Below are 23,498 nucleotides of genomic sequence, written 5' to 3'. Positions count from 1 at the left end.
GAGAGCTCTCCTTGGAGGAAAAGGTGGGATATATGGCTCCGTGGTCGGGCTGGGCAATAGATTGGTAGATTGTCCCAAACTGGTTTGAAGTCCATATGATAGTGGTTTCATAATTTGTGACCGGGCAATATATCACAAATCATGGTGTGTGTGCTGTGCAAAAATCACAATGTGAAGCCAGCCAATGCCGCTACCTAGCTCCACAATATTTCAGACATTGTGATGTATCGTATATGTTTAGCTGGTAATATATCACGATGTTGCAAACCAGCTATTGCCCAGCCCTACTCAGTGGTAGAACCACCTGCCTTGCAAGCAAAAGATTGCAGGTTCAATCTTTGGCGCTTCCAAACAGGGTTGAGAAGGACTTCCTGCCTGAAACCCAGGAGTGCTGCTACCAGTCAGTGCAGTGGTACCTCTAGTTACAAACTTACTTCGTTCCGGAGGTCCGTTCTTAACCTGAAACTGTTCTTAACGAGAGGTGCACTTTCGCTAATGGGGCTTCTTGCTGCCTCTGCGCTGCCAGCACACGATTTCCGTTCTCATCCTGGGGCAAAGTTCTCAACTCGAGGGAACTCTTCCAGGTTAGCGGAGTTTGTAACCTGAAGCGTTTGTAACTCGAGGTACCACTGTATAGACAGTACTGAGCTCGATGGAGCCGTGGTCTGATTCGGTAGGAGGCAGCTTCCTATGTTACAAATGTAATAAAATAAATAATAATAAAATAAGTTTATACCATTTGCAATCAGATGAACAGGGGTGGGTCCTAAAATAGGGAGGGGTGGCTGGGTATAATGACTGGCCAGCTAAACCAGGTGAGGGGAGTCAATGGGTCTCAAACCCACAGTTAGGGGCTTCTCCTGCATGCGAAGATCGGCTCCGGTGGATGGAGTGGATGAGACCAAGATGGGGTCCATTGGTCCAGAAGGCGGTCTCTGCTGTGGAGGGAATTGAGGGGCAGGTGGGGCTCGTCCACCTGGGAAGGGAGCCCATTAAATAGAAGAAAGATCCTTAACCTCTGCTGCCTTGCGGGGTATCTTTGGGAGAAAAAAAGGCTTGGGAATAAACCCTACACAATTCCGAAGTAGAGTCCCTAAAACAGTTGGGTGGCGCCTTGTCCGCCTCCTCCTGGCAGCACCTGCAGCCCAGCTGGTGTCCACCATCTTGCTCTGATTTCCTTTGGACCCCTCAGAGAGGCCGAGAGGGGGGTCTTGTCATCTGGGCAGTCCAGGACTTTCAGATACACTGCCCAGGCTTGCACCCCAGGGAGCTGCTGCTCACCAGTGGTTTGATTTCACCACCGGAGATGCCCACCATTGTCTCTCGAGACAATGCCAGCTACAATATACCGTATTTTTTGCTCTATAAGACGCACCTTTTCCCTCCTAAAAAGTAAGGGGAAATGTGTGTGTGTCTTATGAAGCGAATGCAGGCTGCGCAGCGATCCCTCTTGCTCTGGCTTCTGAGATTCAAAATATTTTTTTTCTTGTTTTCCTCCTCCAAAAACTAGGTGCGTCTTATGGTCTGGTGCGTCTTATAGAGTGAAAAATACGGTAATGCACATGCGCACACCTCTCCTGGGTGCCAAGGACCAGGGGAAAGAGCTGTGTCTTCCAGCATATAGTGAAAGTGCTACATGTACCTCTGTCATATGGACCGGCAGCTTGGTTCGGTGTCAGACAGCTTCCTCTCTGCCTGTTTAAAACAATGGGGGCTGGGATCTTAGCTTTGATTTTAAGGGGATGACCATGACTCCGTGCTTGTAGAAGGTCCTAGGACTCGGGTAGGCGGAGTGTTGCCTGGAGCACCACCACTCAGGGCTAGGCCACCTGTTATGCATGCAGAAGATCCCAGGTCCGATCCACAGTAGGGCGGAGAGACACCTGAGTCTGACACCCTGGAGAGATGCTGCCGGCCTGTGCAGGAAATACTCCACTAGCCAGCCGCTTGCAGTATGAGCCCAACCTCCATCACACCCAAACACCCAGTGTTTTCCCAAACACTGGCTGGTTTTGGACTACAATTCCCATCATCCCTGAGCACTAGGGTGATGGGGGTTGTAGTCCAAAAACAGCCAGAGATCTGAGTTTGGGAAACGCTGAATGTTTCCCAGAGTTCTCACATGGGCACAAAGCGGGACTTTTGCTCCGGCCTCTCTCACCTTCCTCCTCTCTTCCCGTTTCCCCTCCCCCAGGCCTCCAGCCAGCTTCCCCGCAGCGCCAGCACCCCCCGCGGAGTGTTGCATGCATTTAGCCCGTCGCCCAAGTTGCAGAACGCCGCCTCCAGTGTGGCCGTGCTTGGCGGCAGGCAAGGTAAGCGTGCTCAGAGACCCGCCGGCAAAGGAAGTGCTTGCACTTGGAAGAAGACTCTCGTCAACGCAGGTAGACCACTCGCTCTCGAGAGCACTCTTAAAAACAAATATTTGCCGTCGCTGGCTGAGCTCCCTTGCCCAGCCAGCAAACAGAGCAAGGCTGGCTCTTTTCTCTTCTCTTTTCTTCTCCTGGGTGAAAAGGGTGCTTCTCTATTCCTTTAATTAGAATTATTACTTCTCCCTCCGTCTTCCCCTCTCTCTTCTTTGGTGCCTTTTGCAAAGCATTCTGGGACTCCAAACCGCCTTGCAGAATTTCCCTCCTGGGACGCTTTCTCTCTCTTTCGGTGGCTTCTCAGGGCCCTGCTTTTAAAACTTTGATTTATGATTGTTTGTGTTTTTTGTAGAGTTGGGAGGGGGCCCAAAGGGTCACACAGCCCAAACACCTGCAGTGCAGGAATGCAATTTTTAATTGATTGGTTCACATTTGCATATGGATGAAAATAATCTCATTGTCTTTTGGGAGGCTTGTGGTGGGGGGAGAGGCTGTAGCTCAGAGGCAAAGGGATAATACGACAAATAATAATAATAATAATAATAATAATAATAATAATAATAATAATAATAATTTATTATTTATACCCCGCCCATCTGGCTGGGCTTCCCCAGCCACTCTGGGCAGCTTCCAACAAAACATTAAAATACAGTAATGCATCCAACATTAAAAACTTCCCTAAACAGGGCTGCCTTCAGATGTTTTTTAAAAGTCAGGTAGTTGTTTATCTCTTTGACATCTGATGGGAGGGCGTTCCACAGGGCGGGTGCCACCACCAAGAGGTCCCTCTGCCTGGTTCCCTGTAACCTCACTTCTTGCAGTGAGGGAGCCGCCAGAAGGCCCTCGGAGCTGGACCTCAGTGTCTGGGCAGAAAGATGGGGGTGGAGACGCTCCTTCATGTTAGTGGTTTCTTTAAATACCACAGACTCAAAAGGTTTGTGCTTTTTCACATTGCCAGCATAAATGAACATATGATTCAGTAACTGATCCTTTTGATACCTTGCATTCTGCCCCCCCCCAATGTTTTTTTATAGAATAGTAGAATTGTAGAGCTGAAAAGGACCCCGAGGGTCATCTTGTCCAACCCCTGCAAGGCAGGAATCTTTCTCAAGGTGGGGCTCAAACCTCCGACCCGGAGGTTAAGAGTCTCTAATAGTCTCGTGCTCTACCGACTGAGCTTTGCCTCCAAAACCATCCGCACGCTCCGGCAGAGTTTGCCATTAGCGGGAACGATTGTCAGTTACTGTATGTGCAAACGTTTGCTGTGCCACACACCCACCCCTGACCCCCTCTTTCCTTTCTTTCTTCCCTCCCTCCAGGTGGGACGCTGAACTTTGTCAACCCCAGTCTCGCTGTGCATAAAACTGCCACCTCGGCTGTGGACCGCCAACGTGAGTACCTCCTAGACATGATCCCCCCGCGATCCATCTCTCAGTCTGCCACGTGGAAATAACGCAGGAACCTCCGCCTAGAGTGGAAGACTTCTCCCTTTTTCTTCTTGTCCCCCCCCTCCCCAACCCAACCTTCGATTCCGCCCCCTGCCCAGCATCCCACCACCCGGTGGGGAAAACTACAACAGCAACAACAGCAAGCCTGCTTTCAAGCCTCGCCCGGATCACGCCTGCAAAGGTCGCAGGAGGGGAAAGCTTGCTCCCACCAGCGCCGCTCTCAGCAAGGAATGGCGGCAGAGGGGGGCACCGACACTTCCCTGCAGGGTGGAACGGACACTCGGGGAGGTTGCAACGGACATTAGGCAACCGGACTTTCGCATTTTCATTATTATCATTTTTGTTCTGCTGTCTTCGAGAGGAGAGTCGCCCTTTATCATTCTTTCCTGCTGGCCACACACACCCTGAAACTTATTTTGTCTCTCTTATTAGCATTTTTTTTTTGGGGGGGGGGAGTTACATGTCATTCTTCCCCCCAGCCAGCAGTAGTACAGAACAAGGATTAATTGCGCAAGAAACTCGCTCGCTCGCTCTCTGTCTTTCTCGCCTGCTTTCCTCCCATCCTCCCCTTTAAAGAAAAAAAAGGCCGCTTTTTTTTTAGTTCCTTTTTAGATTTTATCGTTGTCGTTATTATTATTATTATTATTATTATTTCCGTTTCTGAGCGATCGTACAACGGTCGTTAGCGATCAAGGATGTACTATTTCCCGCTCACGGAAAGTGGAACTGGGACCCAGCGCTTGTGGAGAGAGAAATCCGCAAAGGGGACGGACTGGCTCCAGCCCTGCCTTTTTCGTTTTTGCTCTGCCCCCCCCCCCCCGCAATTCCCGTGGTGGCAACGTGATAAACGGAGGGGGCAGCCAGGGAGTTGTTGCGGTGGGGGGGGCATGAGTGGCTTCTTAGGGTTGTTGGTTTTATTTTTTAATTAAAGACAAACCCGCTGATAACTTATGTTGTGAACAAATGCAAAACGGACTCTCCGCCCCCCCCCCGCCCCCGAAGATGTGGAGCGACAGGACTCAGCGGGGAGGGGGGGTTGCGTCAAGGGGGGGGTCGGAGGTGTACCTGTCTTGTCTTTCTTTGAAATAAACAGGATCCTGTCTCAGATAGATGTTTTGCCCCGGACATTTGATAGCCCGAAAACTTTACCGGACAGTTTAAAAGGAGTTCCCTTCATCTGGAGAGAATGAACCTCAAACATCCCAACAGGGATCAAGGAAGAAGAGATGTATAATTTTTTCTTAATTTTTATTTTTAAATCTCTACTGGGTCCCTCCCACCCCCTCTCCTCCTTCTGCCGTGCGCTTTCTGTGGCCGGGGGGGGGGGGTTGTACTTTGGATCTCCAGGAGCAATATGCAGTTTTAGGCAACCTGGAATAAAGAAAAGATCCGGTGGATTTTGGAAAAGGAAATTTTGTGGGGAGGCTGTGTTTTTTTTTTAAGAAAAGGGAGTGAGAGAGAAAATTGATTCAGCTGTGCCACGAGATAGAGCCTCCCTCAGCCGCCGTTTGCTACCAGTTTTTTTGGGGGGGTGCAAAACGGCCTTTGTACTCTTTGAAGAGTTTTCCGCAGGGCTGGTCGCTGTCCTCAAAGCACAACCCAGACCCTGATCACAGTGCCCCAGACTTCATTCTCCTCCTCCCAACAAGCAAATTCTCTCCCCCCTGCCCCCCCAAATGTTTAATTTCTAGTAGCACCTTGGGTAACCTTTGTTTTTGCTTTAAATTGCATTCCCCACCCCTACCCCCCACAAAAAACAGAATACTCCAAGCTTTAAATCAAAGGAGCACCTACAGTTTGTTCCCTCTTTGTGTTTTTAAGGTTGTTTAAAAAAAACTTTTATTTTCTAGAGATGGAATTACAGCCCCTGTTTTTAAAATGACTTATTCCTAACAACATGTTGGTACTAGATCTAGTGCTGATAGGAGAGGGGTTCGTTGCAAAATAAAAAATAAAAATTATATAAATATATAAATATATATATCTATATATAAAGAGGAAGGGGTGGGGAAGGGTTAATGCAATTGAACCTCTCTCTCTTTTTTCAGGCAGGTGGGGCATTGGGGAGCCAGTCTGGTATTTTGTTAGCAGCAAGTTAGATACTTAATTTAAAATAAATTTTTAAAAATACAAAAAAAAAAATACAAAACAACCATTGCTGTACAGGGGTGGGGGGGAGTGAGGAGGGGGGTCCCCTCTTCAGATTATGACTGTTGCATTGTAATAAAAAGCTCCTTATAATTCCTCTTTCTTTCTTTCTTCTTCCCCTCCCCACAAGTGTGGATATTTGGGTTTTAACTATTCTACATGGACCTGTCTGTATGTTATAATATCCCACCTCCCCCCCCCCCATGGAGCCCGTCTTCCCCATCTTCACCTTCGTAAGAACCCTGCGAGGTCGGCCAGGGCTGAGGGTGATCGCTTCTGACGCGAGGTCACCCCTAGCAAGCTTGGTGGCTGAACGGGAGGATTCGAACCCTGGTCTCTCTCAGGTCCTAGCTCAACACCCAACAGACACACACACACACACACATATGATATCTGGCACTGCTGTCTAAAGGGTCCAGCGATGTCACACATGGACACACCTGAAACCATTAGGTTGTATCTGACCTCAGCTGTCCTCCATCGCTGGCATCTCTACATAGGGCTGCAAAGGATTCCGTGCCAAAAATCCCAGAGAGCCACGGAGGAGGTGCTTGTTTTTATTCAGTATAAGGCAGCATCCTCTGTCCTGGGCCTTTTCTTTACAGAAAATCTGTGTTGCCCAGGTAGCCAAGAACTGGATCCAGCGTTGGGAATTAGCCAGCATTCTGCAGAGCCGTCCAGATATCTCTGAACTCCCCATTACCAAGTCTGGATCAAACATCCTTTGGCATGCTCTCATCCCCATGCCTTCCTCCTAAGCTACAGCAAAATCACTAGCACAATTTATTGGGGGCTGTTTGCAGACATGAAGAATGACACGGGGTGGGGTGACATATCTAGAAGACACTTGGTGAAAATTGGGGGGGGGGGGTTAAACTTGTTGCATCCTGGAGAAATGTCATCAGAGACTGGCGTTGCTCATGCCCTATCACTTTGCTCTTAAGGACTAGAACAGTGGTTCCCAAACTGGGGGGCAGGGGACACCTCCTCGGTTCTAATAATAGTAGTAGTAGTAATAAATTTCTCATACCCAGCCCCAGCTTCCAGCAAAATACAGCATCAAATATTAAAAGTTTCCCTGCCTTCAGATGTCTTCTAAAAGTCAGATAGTTTTTTATTTCCTTAACATCTGCTGGGAGGGCATTCCACAGGGCAGGTGCCACCACCAAGAAGGCCCTCTGCCTGGTTTCCTGTAACCTCACTTCTCGCAGGGAGGGAACTGCCAGAAGGCCCTCAGAGCTGGACCTCCATGTTTGGGCTGAACAATGGGGGTGGAGATGCTCCTTCAGGGATACTGGGCCTAAAAGCCAGGATTACCTAGCAGGGTCAGTTATTTCCAACAAGCCAATAAAGCAATTTTTCAAGTGCAGATCATCCCACTCCTAGCAGACCCATAGAAATTAAAAGGACGTGGCTTATTTTTACCTATTCATTTCAGTGGGCTTACTAGTCTAGAACCTTACTAGTTCCAGTTCAGCTCAACAGAATTGTAGCGTAGGAAGAGGGCTCTGAGGGTCATCTAGCCAAACCCTCTGCAGCGTGGGGACCGCAGTTAAAGAATCCCTGGCATATGGCAAGCCAACCTCCAAGGAGAGGGAGTGTTCTGAGTATTTCTGAACGTGCACAGAGTGCATTTAAAATCTTAAGAACCGGCAATAAGTAACTCTTTGTTCCTGCACTGCGGGGCGTTGGATTAGAGGGCTTCTAACAGGACTTCTAACTAAGCAGGGCAAGGACTCGCCTCGTATAGTTGTAGAAGTTATTTAAAAATAATCGGGAGCAAATGAACACACACACCCCAAAAAAGCATCCAGTACCTTAGCCCAGTTTCATTTCATCTGCCCTTTGTCCCTTTCTGTTAACATCAGAAATTTTGATGATCTGACTGGCTGCTTCTAATTTCTGTCTCCACATTAGCTGTTTTGAGGAGTCATTTAAACCCTGTGACGTAGCCTATTTATTAATTATCATTACTATCATTATTTACATTTATATACTGCCTTTATTTTCCAAGGAGCTCAAGGTCGTGTGTTTGGTTCCACTCCTACCTATTTCATCCTCACAACGATCCTGTGAGGTAGCCTTAGGTGGGGAGAGGCAAAGCCCCACCCAGTGAACTTCATGCCTGCGAAGGGGGATTTGGACCCTAGTCCCTAACCACTACACCACACTGCCTCACATTGTTGGGCTCCAACTCCCATCATTCCTGACAATCCCTTGCCATGCTGCCTGATGCTGATGGGAATATTGGGGTTTTAAAAAAACCAACATTGTATATATGTGTTTGTGCGTGTGTGCAAAACAAACTGAAAGGCATAGTAAAGGAATACTGTTAAAGCAGGTTGAAGACAGCATAAAGTTTGACATTTCATTTTCATTTCACTTTTAATTTGTATCCCACCTTTCTATATTTCTATAGAAAGGTGAATAACTGAAGAAACAACAAAATAGACAGCAAATATAAGACACGTAATAGACAACCTGACCCAATACAAGAAAGTGATGATTAAAACATAATTTTTAAATAAACAATTTGTATCAACTAAAGCAGTATTCAGTAATTCATTAGAATGTAATAAACAGCGAAATATCAAATAAAGGGACGCGGGTGGCACTGTGGGTTAAACCACTGAGCCTTGGGCTTGCCAAAAAGGTCAGCGGTTCGAATCCCCGTGACGGGGTGAGCTCCCATTGCTTGGTCCCAGCTCCTGCCAACCTAGACGTTCGAAAGCACATCAAAGTGCAAGTAGATAAAAAGGTACCGCTCCAGTGGGAAGGTAAACAGCGTTTCTGTGCGCTGCTCTGGTTCGCCAGAAGCGGCTTAGTCATGCTGGCCACATGACCCGGATGCTGTACGCCGGCTCCCTCGGCCAATAAAGCGAGATGAGCGCCGCAACCCCAGAGTCGGCCACGACTGGACCTAACGGTCAGGGGTCCCTTTACCTTTATCAGCAAATAATCATTAAATGTTGTTGTTTAGTTGTCTTACTCATGTTTGACTCTCCGTGACCCCATGAACCAGAGCATTAAATAATTTTTAAAAATTACTAAACTAATCAATAAAATAGCAGCAAATCACAATGCATGAAATACCACAAAACATACAAAACCATGGAAAAGGATCAGATCGAGAAACAAGCCCACACAACTTAATTTAGGGATGTTAATTTTTTTAAAAAAAAATATCATTGAACTTGTTCCGAAACATTACCAAACGTACAATATTCTGCCTGAACCTGTTAAGACTTTTTTTGCACATGGGCAAATTTATCCTTTTCTCCTGGAAAGCAAGCCCTCTGAAGGCTGGCCAGGGCGGCGTGGCTGGTAGAGCGAGACCGCTGCCCACCTGCTTGGCATGCAGAAGCTCCCGGGTTCAATCCCTGCTGATGGTCTCCTCGCGTAAAGAGAATCACAGAATGGGAGAGTTGGCAGGGACCCCACAGGTCATCTAGTCCGACCCCCTGCGATGCAGAAATCGGCTGAGGGCGGGGAAAAGCCCTTTCTCTGCGTGGAGCCCTGCAGAGCTGCCAAATGGCTTGATGCGCTAAATAAAAAAGCAATTTCCCCTCTTTCTATTTCAGTTACAATCAGGGCCGGATTTAAGTTTGATGAGGCCCTGAGCTCCTGAAGATAATGGGGCCCTTTATATGTCCAGCTGTCATTTGTCAACAACAAATTGTCGCTGTTTTTGTGTTGAATATATGCTATATGGTAATTTATGGGTCTCATAGGTATCTCAAGCCATTTGCACATAGCAAAATATGTATTTTATCAAAATAACTGTTGAACTGAAATACAATTAAGAAGTACAGTATATTAATAGTGAAATAATTATTAAGCTTGGCTTTGGAACAGACTTCGGGAAGGGATTAAAGTTTGAGAACCAAGGGACCACTGTATATAGAAATGAGCAAATCAGCGATATTTTAGGAAGCAGGTGGAGCCTATTACTTACATCATAGTTTCTGAGCACAATTCAAAGTGTTGGTGCTGACCTTTAAAGCCCTAAACGGCCTCAGCCCTGTAGACCTGAAGGAGTGTCTCCACCCCCATCGTCCAGCCCAGACACTTAGGTCCAGCTCCGAGGGCCTTCTGGCGGTTCCCTCCCTGCGAGAAGCCAGGTTGCAGGGAACCAGGCAAAGGGCCTTCTCGGTGGTGGCGCCCGCCCTGAGGAATGCCCTCCTGTCAGATGTCAAGGAGATGAGTAACTACACAACCTTTAGAAGACTTCTGAAGGCAGCCCTGTTCAGGGAAGTTTTTAATGTGTGACACATTAATGTATTTTTAGTCTTTGTTGGAAGCCGCCCAGAGTGGCGGTTTATTATTATTAGAGCCTACACAACACAAAACATGGTTGCTGCATGTAAGTTTTATTTTATTGGTTTTTTTGTCTTATATTTAGGAAATCTACATCCAGTGGTTTTTTTCCTTTCAATTTTATGGGGGCCCCAAGAGAGCGGGACGCTAAGCTAGAGCTTATTGAGTTTATGCGTAAATCCGGCACTGAATCCGAGTCCGACACCCTGCGATGCAGAAATCAGCTGCTTGTTGAGTCGATTAGTAGTGTTGGACTCTTCGGGTGACCCCATGGACCAGAGCACGCCAGGCACTCCTGTCTTCCACCGCCTCCAGAAATAACAACAACAATAACAACAACAACAATTTTATTTATACCCTGCCCTCCCCAGCCAATAATAATAATAATAATAATAATTTTATTTATACCCCGCCCTCCCCAGCCAATAATAATAATAATAATAATAATAATTTTATTTATACCCCGCCCTCCCCAGCCAATAATAATAATAATAATAATAATTTTATTTATACCCCGCCCTCCCCAGCCAATAATAATAATAATTTTATTTATACCCCGCCCTCCCCAGCCAATAATAATAATAATAATAATAATAATAATAATTTTATTTATACCCCGCCCTCCCCAGCCAAGACTGGGCTCAGGGCGGCTAACACCAGGTATAAAAACAATTGATTAAAATACAGCTTAAAAACAAGATTAAAATACAACATTAAAATGCAGCCTCATTTCAGTAGAAACTCAAATAAAAAACTTTTTGGGGATGAAAAAGACAAATCTTCCCCAAGGCCAGCTATCCAGACTGGTCCTACAGGGCCAGAAAAAAGCCAGGGAAATCAGCTGAGGGCGGGGGAAAAGCAACGTCTTTGTATTCCAGTTGCAAGCCTTGGCTAAGAGCCACGAGGGAGGGCTGGGATGCGCCTGCTCCCCAGAATGCCGTGCGCCTCTGCTCGTGTGGTTACGGTAACACGGAGAGGGCGGCCGGGGTTCCGATTGCTCCGGCAGGGGCGACGTCACGCCAAGGCGCCCGCCGACGGCTCTGACGTCAGAGGGCGCCGCTGCCCGGAGCTCTCGTCCCGCTTCCAAGATGGCGGCGGGAGCCGGGAAGGTGAAGCAGGACATGCCGCCGCCGGGCGGATACGGCCCCATCGACTACAAGAGGAACCTGCCCCGGAGGGGGCTCTCGGGTGAGGAGTCGGGCCTCCCCCGCCCCGCCCAGGGAGGCGCCCGGACGCCTGGGTCCCTCGGGGGTGGGGGGAGGGGTGCTGGGGGGGGCTCAGGCAGCTGGGTCAGAAAGGGGCGGGGGGGGAGACCCATCCCCAAAATCAAGGGAAACAAGAGAAAGACCTAACCACCTGCCCACCCCCAACACAGGTCCTGGCTGCCACTCTCAGTTGGCCCCCCTGCCCAGCCTGGCCCCCTGCATGGGGGGGACCCCTGAGGGTCGCCTGGGGGCCAGGATTCCTCTGCAAGGGGGGGCGCAGTCGGGGCGCCTCGTGTCGTGGGAATACTGTGGGACCTTGGTTCTCAAACAACTTGGAACCCATCTTTGCCTTACATCCTTTTTCATATATCCCACTAAGGTGTTCGTTTTATTCATTTTTGGGCGACAAAACCATGGTAATGGAAATAGTATAATGAGAACGATTGGAAATTTTTGTTTGATGAACATGATCTTGTATAAATGTTTCCCTTTTCCCTTCATCTTTTCTTTCTTTTCTTTTTCGTCTTTTTAACTTTTTTCTTACTCTTATGTCATGATGTTTTTTCTTCTGTACTGAATTTTTCTATATTTACCTTCATTGTAAATGATCATTTACATTTGTATTTTAAACCAATAAAGATTTACCGGGGTGGGGGGACTTGGAACCCAAACACTGCAAACCTAGAAGCAAGTGTTCCTGTTTGCAAACTTTTTTCGGAAGCCAAACATGCTCCATTTGGAGTGTTATGCTTCCGATTTGAGTGCCACACTTTTGTTTGGAGTGTTACTCTGAGGTCTGTTTGTTTTTGCTATTTATTTTGCATTTTTGTTTTTGCAGCTTTGTTTTTGTGACTGTGTAGAACCCAGTTCAGCTACTGATTGATTGATTGTATGACAGGAGTACATTATTGCTTTCATTTTATGGATCAATGGTCTCGTTAGATAGGAAAATCCATGTTAAATTGCTGTTTAAGGAAGGGAAATTGCTGTTGAGGAAGGGAAAGAAAGGAGAATGTTAGCCGCTTTGAGACTCCTTAAAGGGAGTGAAAGGCGGGATATCAAATCCAAACTCTTCTTCTTCTTCTTCTGTTTTCGGGGTTGTTTTTAAAAGTCTGGAACGGATTAATCCATTTTGCATTACTTTCTATGGGAAAGCGTGCCTTGGTTTTGGAATGCTTTGGTTTTGGAACGGACTTCTGGAACGGATTAAGTTTGAGAACCAAGGTACCACTGCATAGAGGTCAAGTCCTGCTCTCTTTTTCTTCTCCAAAGGGTTGGGGGGAGACAAAATGTTCAGGGGCTCACATGTGTGTGTGGAGTCTCCTACTTTGGAGGTCTTTAAGCAGAGGCTTGACAGCCATATGTCAGGAGTGCTCTGATGGTGTTTCCTGCTTGGCAGGGGGTTGGACTCGATGGCCCTTGGGGTCTCTTCCAACTCTAGAATTCTAGGATTCAGTGTTATATCTATGATTCTATGATTCTATGATGTGTCCTCTCTTTCTTTATCATCTATCATTTGTTTGCTCGTTCTGCAAACGAAGCCCAAACAGGGCAGCATCTAAAGCCAACCAAATAACAATGAAAAATGCCCCTAAAAGTACAAGGAAAAACCTATAAACAAACATTTTGTTAAGGCAGCACATGCCAGTTCAGTAAATCAATGATATGCATATGCAGTTCACAAATGATAGGGAGTGCTCAGAATCAGTTTTCGGGTACAAAGACAATAATCTTTACTCGTTTGAGCATTATAGTACTAGAACTGGCCATTGGAACAGCTTCTCAGCTTAATTTCGCCATCCAAAAGGGAATAGCTGTCAAAGCAGCCAGAACCTCAATGTGGACTAGTAACCTTAGTTCAAGGGATCTTCGTATAGGCAATTGCTGAATGCTCTCACCCTTTTGTTTTGTGTTTCTCCTTCCCCAGGCTACAGCCTCTTTGCAATTGGATTGGGGACCCTCATCGTCGGCTATTACAGTATAGTGAAGTGGAACCGAGAGAGGAGGTGAGTTTCTCTAGCCTTTCTGCTCAGTAGATGCTGCGTGGGAGATGAAAGAAGCTGAAACGACCCTTTTCTCTTGCAAAATCTAAGCCTCCACATCAGACTTGCCCACCTTCCATTGGACTCCCAGCAGCCAGCGGTCAGAGAATTGTAGGGTTGGAGGGGAACCCAAGGGTCATCCAGTCCACCCCCTGCAATGCAGGAGTCTTTTGCCCAGCATGGGGCTCGAACCCATGACCCTGAGATTTAAGAGTCTCATGCTGTACAATGAGGGTTGGACATTGAGCCACCGATTCCCTGTAACCTCAGTTCTCACAGGGAAGGAACTGCCAGAAGGCCCTCGGAGCTGGACCTCTGTGTCCGGGCTGAGCAATGGGGGTGGAGACGCTCCTTCGGGTATACTGGGCTGAGGCCATTTAGGGCTTTAAAGGTCAGCACCAACACTTTGAATTGGACTCTGAAACAGACTGGGAGCCAGTGAAGATCTTTCAGGACTGGTATTATATTATTATTATTATTATTATTATTACTACTACTACTATTACCATCTTCTATTATTTATACCACACCCACCTGGCTGGGTTTCCCCAGCCACCCTGAGCGACTCCCAACAGATTAAAAACAGAATAAAACATCAGACATTAAAAACTTCCCTAAACAGGGCTGTTTCCAAGTCACAGAGCGCATGGCAGTAGTCCAAGCAGGAGATAACCAGGGCATGGACCACCCTAGCGAGACAGCCTTCTGTCCATTCCCAACTTCCTTGCAGATGCCTTCCTCTGTGTTTGACTACAGACTTATCAACTTTAGTGACCAATGTCATGGGGATATAACACTCCACTAATACATTAAAAGCAAGGTTTCTCAAACTTGGGTGTCCAGCTGTTTTCGGACTACAGTTCCCATCATCACTGCCAGGGTTGATGGGAGTTGTAGTCCAAAAACAGCTGGAGACCCAAGGTTGAGAAACCCTGGTTAAAGAGTACTGCTGGAAAAGAGAAACAAGGGGCAGGATTCACCTGTCGTTGCATGCGCAGAACGCAACAGGATTCCTCCCTCCCCATTGTCAAACCCAGAAGCTGGACCAATCAGATGGGCTGGGTGTTGTTACTGTTATGTTTCTCCCTTCGCCAGACGTCTGAACATTGAGGATCTGGAGACACGGATTGCCATCTATCCTCTTCTATTGGCGGAGAACGACCGGAGGTATGTGTGGATCCCATTGGATTCCTCTGAAGCAAGTGACCCGCCCCTCCTGGGTCCTTCCTTTCTCTATGGACATAGACCTCAGAATTCGTGAAGTTGTGGTGGGTTTAGAGCCCCAAACGCGGGTATTTGCCTTGAATCCAGTAAGCACACCCATAAACAAACCAGGGGGCAGTGTGTACTTATTTCTTTTTTAAAAAATCTGTATATTGCTACATCAATTAAAAATATATATATCAAGGTGGTTTGCATCATTAAAACCATTGAAGAGTTTTAAATATTGGATTTTAAATTGTTGTGATTGGGAGCTGAAGGTGCAGGGTGGGTAAGAAAATTGTTGTTGTTGTTATTAATAATCGTGTGTTGCTGTGTTATTTGGGTCAGTAGGACTGTGATCCTTTGCACAGCTTCCTGGGAGTAAGCTTCGTTCAGCTCACCAGCGTTCACGTGCAAATGCCCTCGTTCAGTTTCTAAAACACAGAAGAGGTTTCGCCGAAGATGCAACCTTTAGCTCTTAAAGCAAGTGTGTGCTTATTTAAACTGCCAGCGATTAGCAGGGACCCTATCAAAGGAAAGGAAAGATGTGCCCAGCCTCTTGCTCCATGCTTTTCGACATTACCTGGCTGTCTCTATCTATGCAAGGGAACTCGAAAGCCTCATTATTGCTCCATTCGCTTGTTTGAGCTGGGAGAGTCTTATCAATGTTGTGCATGATGGTACCCACGTTCCATCAAAAGAGCAGGGGCCCGGGCTCTCCTCAGAAATAATTATAGTCTGGGAGTCAAAGCACTGGCTCTGCCAGCTTTTTGGGTTTTTTCCCCATAGAATTGTAGAGTTGGAAGGGACCCAAGGGTCCTCTAGTCCAACCCTCTGCAATGCAGAAATCTCAGCTGAAGCATCCAGGACAAATGGTCACCCAACCTCTGCTTAGTGGCCAGTAGCCTGCAAAATCCTTGAGTTATTATACCCAGGTCCTTCTCCAAGCAGGTGTTGCTGTGATAATTAGCAATGGATCACATAAAAATGCAGATAAGCCAGCCTCCAACCCGCAGAAATAACCTGCTGACACCTGAGTAGATCCATTGAAATCAACAGACTTGTGCAACTCGGCTGTTTTCATTTTGTGCCTCGCTTTCTTGTCCGTCTCTCGTCTTCCCTCTTAAAGGACCCTGCGCCTCTTGCGGCAGAATTTGGACGAGGAAGCCAAGATCATGAAGGACGTCCCTGGCTGGCAGGTGAGGACCGGCCTGGGGTTGCTTCTGGGGTGCAGTGTTAAAAAAATGGGGTTGCTCAAGCACTTTCCCACCCCCGTGGCCTTAAAAGAGCCAAGTCCCTTGTACAGTGGACTGAGAGCGTCCTCTTTTGAATTAGCGCTCACCTGTGGCGAGCTTAGGGACTTTCCCAAGCGACCAAAGAAGGAAGCTGCCAGACTGAGCTGCAATGCCCCCACCATAAGTGGTCAGAGGTGGTATCACTTATCATAAGGATATTGGGGTGTGTGTTTTTGTTCTTTTAAGTTCCTTGTTGCCTGACCCAGGTGAGGCCGACAGATTGTCAATAGCTTCTCCTCTTCCTCCCTGCAGGTGGGCGAGTCCCGCTACCACACCACCCGCTGGACGAACCCCACGCTAGACGAGCTCTACTTCCTGCACCCGCAGAGCAAGCAGGAAGAAATGAAATTCGGGTGCCAGTTCTACGTGTGAGCTGCCCGGGAGGCGGGGAGAGAGGGCTGTGGGGTGGGCAGCCCGTTTCTCACGATATATTTCTCAATAAACAAATCTGGAAGGGAGCACATTTTCGTTGTGTGTTTCTGTTGTGCTCCTTTAACCATCCTCCCTCTTATATCATAGAATCATAGAGGTGTTGGGAGCGGGCAAGATCTTGACAGGGGCTCCACGGATCAGGGTGATGGGTGAGCAGCTGAGAGGCCAAGAGAGAGGCAGCAAGGTTTAGTGCTTAGAGCAGGCATAGGCAAACTCTGCCCTCCAGATGTTTGGGACTACAATGCCCATCACCCCTATCTAACAGGACCAGTGGTCAGGGATGATGGGAATTGTAGTCCCAAACATCTAGAGGGCCGGAATTTGTCTATGCCTGGCTTAGAGCATCGGTCTCTGATCTGGGAGGCCAGGGTTCAAATTCCAGCTGCGCCACGAAGCTCCGTGGGTGGGACCTTGGGGGACGATCGCCGCCTTTCAGCCTAGCCTACCTCACAGGACTGTTGTTCTGCAGATAAGATTCTCTCTTTTTCTTATTTGACAATTAATATTTATTGGTATCTCCAAATTTTTAACGGATCAGTGTGAAATTACATCAGATTTAATGTTCTGTGGATACGGTTAAGGGTTGTTGAGGAGAACCAGCTTGAACTCCTTGGCGGACTAGGCAGAATATGAATGCCCCCAAAAGAGAAAAACATACAGAGGGACTGAAATTGGAAAGAATGCTATCTGGTGTGCTTTCACCACTAGAATAATGAAATGTGGTATGTGTGTGTTTACAGACTTGCATCCATAAATTATGCAGCTGCTCAGGCCCTGATCCTGTACACACTTATTCTAGGAGTAACTGCTGAGCCTTTGCCTGAGTAGATGTGGATAGGATTGTGTGGTTAGGAAACCTGTCTAAAGATGGTGGACTCTGCTTCCGTGGAGGTTTTTAAACCAGTTGGATGGCTGTCTGCTTGGGATTCTCTCTTTGGCTTCGAAGCCCGCGTCGCAGGGGGTTGGGCTAGATGACCCTTGGGGGGCCCTTCCAGTTCTATGAACAGTCACAGTCAAAGGTTCAAAAAGCAAAAAATTAAAGCCAGCACACTGGACTTTATTTTATTTGTTTAAGAAAAAAACAGACCCCCCCACAATCATGAATATATATATATATATATATATATATATCTAACCTTGCAAAATAATTGGTTCAGCTTCAGTAGTAGAGCTGCTGAGATTCAGAGACATTGACTGGCTTGGGTCGATAAATTTTAGTGGGTTCTATTCTGAGCAGAGTAAAGTTCAGTTCAAACCCCTGTTATCAGCAAAACTTCTATGGGTCAGAATGGACCCATAGAAACCAATGATCTTAAGTTGTTTGTTTTGTAACAACAGCAACATCATCTTTAATAAAAGACCTTGCCGCAACTCAAAGGTCTGTGGCTTGTGGGGCTGAGCCAGCCCCATAGACAGACCTGTGGCACCTGCGCCAGGTGAACTTGCCAAGCATCCTTTCGGTGGTCACTTGGCTGGGCTTGAAATGCTGGCCTCCCTTCTTCCGTTCTGGAGCTTTGATGCTGGGCAGCTGCAGGAGGGGGCTTGCCTTGTCCCTGGAAGTGCAGAGAGAGAGAGAGAGAGAGAGGATGAATCTGTTCACCTTGTGGTCCACTAAGACCCTAGATCCTTTGCAAGCCAGGTGTGCCCCATCTTACATTTGTGAGCCTGGGAGAAATAAGTCTCCTTACCCACCATCCAGAGGCAGCTGCTCTTCCATCAAGAGTTCCTCCCGCAGCGAACTCAGGACTTGCGCGATCAGCGAGTGATGTCGGCTGGTGGTCGTCTCCTGCAGCCTCTGTAGCAGCAGTTGCGTGGGGAGATGGAAGTCTGGGGGGGAGGCAGGAGGCTGGGGAAAGTGGGTCAGGAAAGCAGGGGGGGATGTGAAGAGAAAGAGGCAAGATAGTGTTTTAAATTGGGGGCATGTCCAACGCTTGACCCAAGAAGGTAGGAAGAGAGGCATGACTTTGCAGTGACAAGGGCATACCCTCCAATATTTCTCTGATGAAAATAGGAATGCCCTATTCAATAATAATAATAATAATAATAATAATAATAATAATTTTATTATTTATACCCTGCCCATCTGACTGGGTCGGCCCAGCCACACTGGGCAGCTTCCAACATATATGAAAACATAATAAAACTTTAAACATTAAAAAACTTCCCTCTCCAGGGCTGCCTTCAGATGTCTTCTAAGGGTTATCTAGTGACTTATCTCCTTGCTTCAAGGGTCGCATAACCCCCATATCCTCCCACATTTCTCTGATGAAAATAGGGACATCCTAAGGAAAAGCGGGACATTCTGGGATCAAATCAGAAACCAGGACGGCTTCTGTAAATGTGTGACTGTACCTTGAAAATAGGGACACCTGCAAGGGCATGTTTGGCCTTGAGCATGTTTAAGGTGCATTCCGGTTGCAGTAAGCAACCAGGCCTTGAACAGTGAGGGTACCGAGAAGAAATCTGCTCATCCCTGGTTGAAAACCCATCCCCATCCTCATGCACGGACAAATTTGGGTCACAGCAACACCCATATTGGGTGTGTGAATTTACCTTGATTGATTGCAATAGATGGTCTTCTCCTAGCTCTTGCGGCATAATCTTAGTCAAGGAAACAACCGTTCTGGGTTTCGGTTCATGGGTCAACGCGGCCAGCAGCGTGGTTTCCTCAAGCTCAGTCGAGTCGTCCAACTGAGGACAGATCTCTGGGGCCTTGCGGGTGCTCTCGGCGTGGGCACTGGGTGCTCGGAAGGGATCCCTGGGGAGCGGTGGCAAGATGTCCTCAGGGATGCTGGTATCTATGGAAGCAGCAGTGGCCATCTCTGAGCTGTGTCCTCCTCCTTCAGTGGGGAGATCTCCAGTCTCCATCTGCAGATGTTCTTCATCGTTTTGGGAGTCTCTCTCCAACATCTCTGGAGAAGAGTCCGAGAGGTCCAACGCTTTCTCCAGGATGGGTCTCAGGTCGACGAGGATCGTTCGGACGGCACGTTTTTCTTGAGAGTCTCCATTCTCTGGAGCGGACGAGGGAGGCACTGTGTGGCAGGCCGGGGCAATGGGCTCATTTTTGTCTTCCGCCTCAGCTCCTCGGGTGCAATCCTGGCAGCGCTGGGGCAGATGTGTCCTCCTGCTCCTTTGGCCCAAATTGTGACCCTCGCTTCCTGGGTGCTGCTTCATGGCTGCCGCAAAGGTCACGTCTTGCATCTCTTTGGGTGCCACTGAAATGGCAGATAATATTCTTTTCCATTTCATTTTGCAATGTAGTAAAAAATGATTTATTAATTTATTATTTTCACCCCACCCATCTGCCTCGGTTTCCTCAGCTATTCTGGGCAGCTTCCAGCATATATAAAAACATAACAAAAATTAAACATTAAAAAACTTCCCTCTGCAGGGCTGCAGAGAGAACAGCTGTAATGACAGATGAAAATTAAAACAGGAAAAAAACGAAACAAAAACAAGTACAGGGGTTACCTTTGGACCGGCCCTGGCGCAGAGGGATCCGGATCACAAGATCAGCCCAAACGATGCGCAGCGGCCTCGTTGCCTCATGGGAGCCCCAGCCGGCTGGCATCATGGCTGTCGTCTTCTTCCAGGGAGCAACGCACTTTACTGGTTTGGGCAACGACGGGTGGGAGCTGAGCGCAACGAGCATCCGTGCTCATTCACCAGCGAAGCAGCTGAGATCTGGAGAGATGCTCCTCCACGCAGCTGACCTCTAGCACAGCTGATCTCAGTGACCGCTGCTTAGCTGATTTCTGTGCATGAGGTGATGGGAAAGGAGGTGATAAGGGAGACCAAGAAAGATGCAAGGATGGCGTTGCCCACCTCTAAAAGATAGTCTGCTTTTTGGATAATTTTTTGGGAGGATGGTATTGGGGCTGGGACCCTTCAGCTTGCGTGGCCCCACCAGATCCGTATTGTGTGGCAGATTTCCTGCTTTCCGGGGCTCCGTTCAGTGTCCCTTTTTCACAGAGATTTTCTCTGCTGTGTTCAGACCCAGCTAGTATCTAAGCAATGAGGGCCAGAGTGCTTCAAAACACTCTGCTCACAAAGCCACAAAGGAAATAATGCTTAAATAATAGCTTGGCCACCCCGTGGAACAATATTTGTTTTTTCTTCCTGCAAGAATTGGCAAGGTTACCAAGGATTAAGGTGCGAGTCGGGACGGACAAGAGCTCTTGAATTTCATTCTGCTCCTTATGAGGATACATTATTTGCCTGTGCAAAATTAACAGCAGGATTAAGAGAAGCTAATGGTGTGTGTTCTTATGGAATAATGGTTGCCTTTTTCGGACTATATAAAGAAATGTTATGGTATGATGGACTTGCAAACAGGATTTGAGCAATGAGCAGCAGGAGGAATTAGATTATAATAGAGAGAAAGAGCAACTCTGGAAAACGGGGTGGGAAGTCAACAGAAATAAGAGAAAAGATTAACTGTGTTTGGATTGTATAGGTTTAAAAAGTTGAAATTTAATAAAATATAATTGGGGGAAAATATTATTAAGTGTTAAATAAATTTATTAGTTGCTTCTTCCTTTTTTTGCCACAGCACTTACAATACTTTAATCAGCAAAACCAAACGCACGCAAGCATGAAAAAGCCAATCTAAAAGACAATTCTATTTTTTAAAAACCCAGATTAAAACATCCTACCCATAGACAGGTAAATGCCAAAGGTCGGTTTAAAAAGGAATGTTTTTTCCTGGTGCCTGAAGATCATGTAGCAATGGCACCTCTGGGGAGAGCATTCCACAAACAGGGAGCCACCACAGAAAAGGCCCCGTTCTCGTGCCCCTCAGAAGGGACACGTACAAAGAGGGGACTCAGATGACAATCTCAGGGTCTGGGTAGGTTCATATGGAAAGAGTATTGTGGTCCTGAACTATTTAAGGCTTCATCGGTCAAAAGCAGCACTTTGAATTGGGCACGGAAAGTAATTGGCAGCCAGTGCAGCCAGACCAGGATTGGTGCACTATGCTCAAACTGTCTTGCAACCTGGCCGCTGAATTCTGCACGGCTGACGTGGCCACTAGAGCCCAGATAACAAAATTTGTATATATTCAGAATGATGAGGATTGGAATCTGACTTCTGGGGAAGCTTGCAGCTGAGCGGCTGCTTTTTTTCTTTTCCCCAACAACCAAAACACAAACAGTGAAAACAAACAGTGAAAGCCCCCAGGCGGCTGATACATTGGGTATACATAATCAATAATAACATATTCAAATCAACCATATGTACAATTCTGTATACCTTAGCACTCCTCCCTCCACATTGTTTATTTAACTTTTAACATTTTAATTGCCCCAAATTGTTCAAACCTGCCCAAATAATTCAATATTTTCTCAAACCAATCCTCTTCCTTCTCACTGACCTTAAACCCTTTCATTCTGTGTATCTTCACAGTTAGATATTCTAAAATTATAATATTTTTCAGTTTCTTCCTCCATTGGTTCACCCCTAGCTCTTCTGCATTTTTCCAATTACTCGCTATAACCTGTCCGGCTGCAATTACCATCAATTTTACCCATTTACATTCCTCCTTTGTTTTTAACTCTGCGCTACTCAGGCTAATAAGAACCATTAATTTAGATATTTCCACCTTCCTACCCACAATTCCCGCTATTTCTATACCAGTCTGTTTCCAGAATTCATTAACTAGTGGACAATCCCACCACATATGACTGTAGATATTTTATCTACTTCCCTTTTCCTCCTATTGAATATTCTTATTTTCCCTCCTACTAATTCCAAATTCTCCTGCTCAATACACCCGAAATCTGAGTGGCTGCTTTGTGGTAATATCTATCTGCTAATAATTAAAGACATTTTGTGTTCTGACATTTTTCCCAGCTGGATGAATGGGTTTTGGCCATGTTTAGGGAAGCTTTTAATGTTTAATAGGTTATTGTATTATTTTAGTGTTTTGTTGGAAGCCACCCAGAGTGGCTGGGGAAACCCAGACAGATGGCAGGGGTATAAATTGTTGTTGTTGTTGTTGTTGTTGTTGTTGTTGTTGTTGTTGTTGTTGTTGTTATCATTATTCTCTTGGTCAAGGAGGGGGTCGCTTTCCCCAGCCCTCTCTCCAAGTCCATCACACCATAGCTGTCAACTTACAGATTTGAAAATAAGGGACCAGCAGCCTCGAAAATAAGGGGTCAGCAGCCAAAATAAGGGATTTTCCGAGCACAGGTATGTTCAACTTCTGAGCCCCTCTGAGCCAAAGGCAGAAAGCCCAGCCAGCAGCCAAACGAAGCCTCAAGCGGTGGTTCCCACAGCGCAGCAACCCGGCAAAGGGGATGCAGCAAGGAAAACCACCGTCCCCTCTGCGCTGGGAAGCGCTGAGCAAAGGCAAGTCCCCAGGCAATGCGGCCGACTTGATCGGCACAAGGCATGCAAGCTCCACCCCCCCAGTCGTTCTTAAAACTCCTTATTGGGTGAGCAACGCAGCCAAGCAACACTGTTGGAGCCTCCCTCCTCCCTGGCCGGCAGGGAGGGAGGGAGAGGAGCTGCTTCCTTTGAAACCCGGGAAATTGAAGGGACATCATCAATAAGGGACAGCAGCGGGACACGGCGCTGGGATAAGGGACTGTCCCGCCAAATAAGGGACGGTTGACAGCTATGCATCACACACAGGAACCGAAGGGGTTCTGGGGCTTTATTGGCTTCTTCTCTGGCACCAGCTACAGAACATCAAGCAGCAAGTCCAAAACGTGGCATGTTCTCTCCCCAGGGCAGGCTAACCCCAAGATTTATAGGGGCTGGGGGATGCTGGCAACTAGCCAGCCCCATCCCATGCTCCCCCTTTGGGGACTGTGACTGCCTGCCTGAGAGGCCCCATCCTAGGATCCCTGCTGCCTGACAGTCTAACCTGGAGCTAGAGGCCCAGGCAGGGCATCTTCACCTGCTGCCTACCTGGCAGGGCTGTTGTGCAGGGACAAACTCGGGGAAAGGCAGGGGAAATGAATTGAGTTTGGAGGGGGAAAGAAGATGGGAATAGAGGGGGAAAAGAACCAAATAAGTAACTGATTTAAATGGGCCTACT

At 47.2% G+C, this 23,498-nt stretch overlaps 3 protein-coding genes across 13 annotated transcripts in view; 2 read left to right on the top strand and 1 right to left on the bottom strand.

Moving 5' to 3' along the window:
- GATAD2A (GATA zinc finger domain containing 2A) overlaps positions 1-4,920 on the top strand; it is an 83,867-nt gene extending 78,947 nt beyond the window's left edge. For 9 of the 10 annotated variants that reach the window (XM_081177782.1, XM_081177777.1, XM_081177781.1 and 6 more), the window contains 2 exons: positions 2,195-2,381; positions 3,683-4,920. In XM_081177782.1, coding sequence (XP_081033908.1) covers positions 2,195-2,381; positions 3,683-3,816 — 321 coding nt within the window. In that variant the 3' untranslated portion in view covers positions 3,817-4,920. The remainder of the gene's footprint in view (positions 1-2,194; positions 2,382-3,682) is intronic. The other variant, XM_081177776.1, reaches the window with a different exon arrangement.
- A 6,385-nt stretch (positions 4,921-11,305) lies between these two features.
- NDUFA13 (NADH:ubiquinone oxidoreductase subunit A13) lies at positions 11,306-16,479 on the top strand. The gene is made up of 5 exons (XM_081178135.1): positions 11,306-11,464; positions 13,409-13,487; positions 14,619-14,690; positions 15,856-15,925; positions 16,274-16,479. The coding sequence occupies exons 1-5, from the start codon at positions 11,365-11,367 to the stop codon at positions 16,391-16,393; spliced, it is 441 nt and encodes a 146-aa protein (XP_081034261.1). The 5' UTR covers positions 11,306-11,364; the 3' UTR covers positions 16,394-16,479.
- A 1,020-nt stretch (positions 16,480-17,499) lies between these two features.
- On the bottom strand, positions 17,500-22,767 carry LOC308577595 (uncharacterized protein). 2 transcript variants are annotated; one of them, XM_081177941.1, is made up of 5 exons: positions 22,571-22,767; positions 19,925-20,208; positions 19,007-19,668; positions 18,142-18,299; positions 17,500-18,006 (listed from the first exon to the last, which is right to left on the bottom strand). In XM_081177941.1, exons 2-5 carry the CDS (start codon positions 20,103-20,105, stop codon positions 17,826-17,828), a joined length of 1,182 nt encoding a protein of 393 aa, XP_081034067.1. In that variant the 5' UTR covers positions 20,106-20,208; positions 22,571-22,767; the 3' UTR covers positions 17,500-17,825. The 2 variants fall into 2 exon arrangements, with proteins under 2 accessions (XP_081034067.1, XP_081034068.1); XM_081177942.1 differs by lacking the exon at positions 22,571-22,767 and having other exon boundaries at positions 18,146-18,299; positions 19,925-20,881.
- Between the last annotated feature and the right edge of the window lie 731 nt (positions 22,768-23,498).

This window comes from Podarcis bocagei, assembly GCF_964188305.1.
Source record: "Podarcis bocagei genome assembly, chromosome: 18".
NCBI classification, from domain to species: domain Eukaryota; kingdom Metazoa; phylum Chordata; class Lepidosauria; order Squamata; family Lacertidae; genus Podarcis; species Podarcis bocagei.
Note: the sequence above shows the minus strand (reverse complement) of the source record. Positions and strands in the feature narration are given on the sequence as shown.

Excerpts from the sequence above, each read along its gene's own strand:
- NDUFA13 (XM_081178135.1), top strand. The coding sequence starts at position 11,365 with ATGGCGGCGGGAGCCGGGAAGGTGAAGCAGGACATGCCGCCGCCGGGC. Across the intron at positions 11,465-13,408 it reads GCCCCGGAGGGGGCTCTCGG|GCTACAGCCTCTTTGCAATT; the intron begins GTGAGGAGTCGG and ends CTCCTTCCCCAG. Across the intron at positions 13,488-14,618 it reads AAGTGGAACCGAGAGAGGAG|ACGTCTGAACATTGAGGATC; the intron begins GTGAGTTTCTCT and ends TCCCTTCGCCAG.
- LOC308577595 (XM_081177941.1), bottom strand. The coding sequence starts at position 20,105 with ATGCTCGTTGCGCTCAGCTCCCACCCGTCGTTGCCCAAACCAGTAAAG. Across the intron at positions 18,300-19,006 it reads ATCTATTGCAATCAATCAAG|CCTCCTGCCTCCCCCCCAGA; the intron begins GTAAATTCACAC and ends CACTTTCCCCAG. Across the intron at positions 18,007-18,141 it reads CAGCTGCCTCTGGATGGTGG|GGACAAGGCAAGCCCCCTCC; the intron begins GTAAGGAGACTT and ends CTGCACTTCCAG.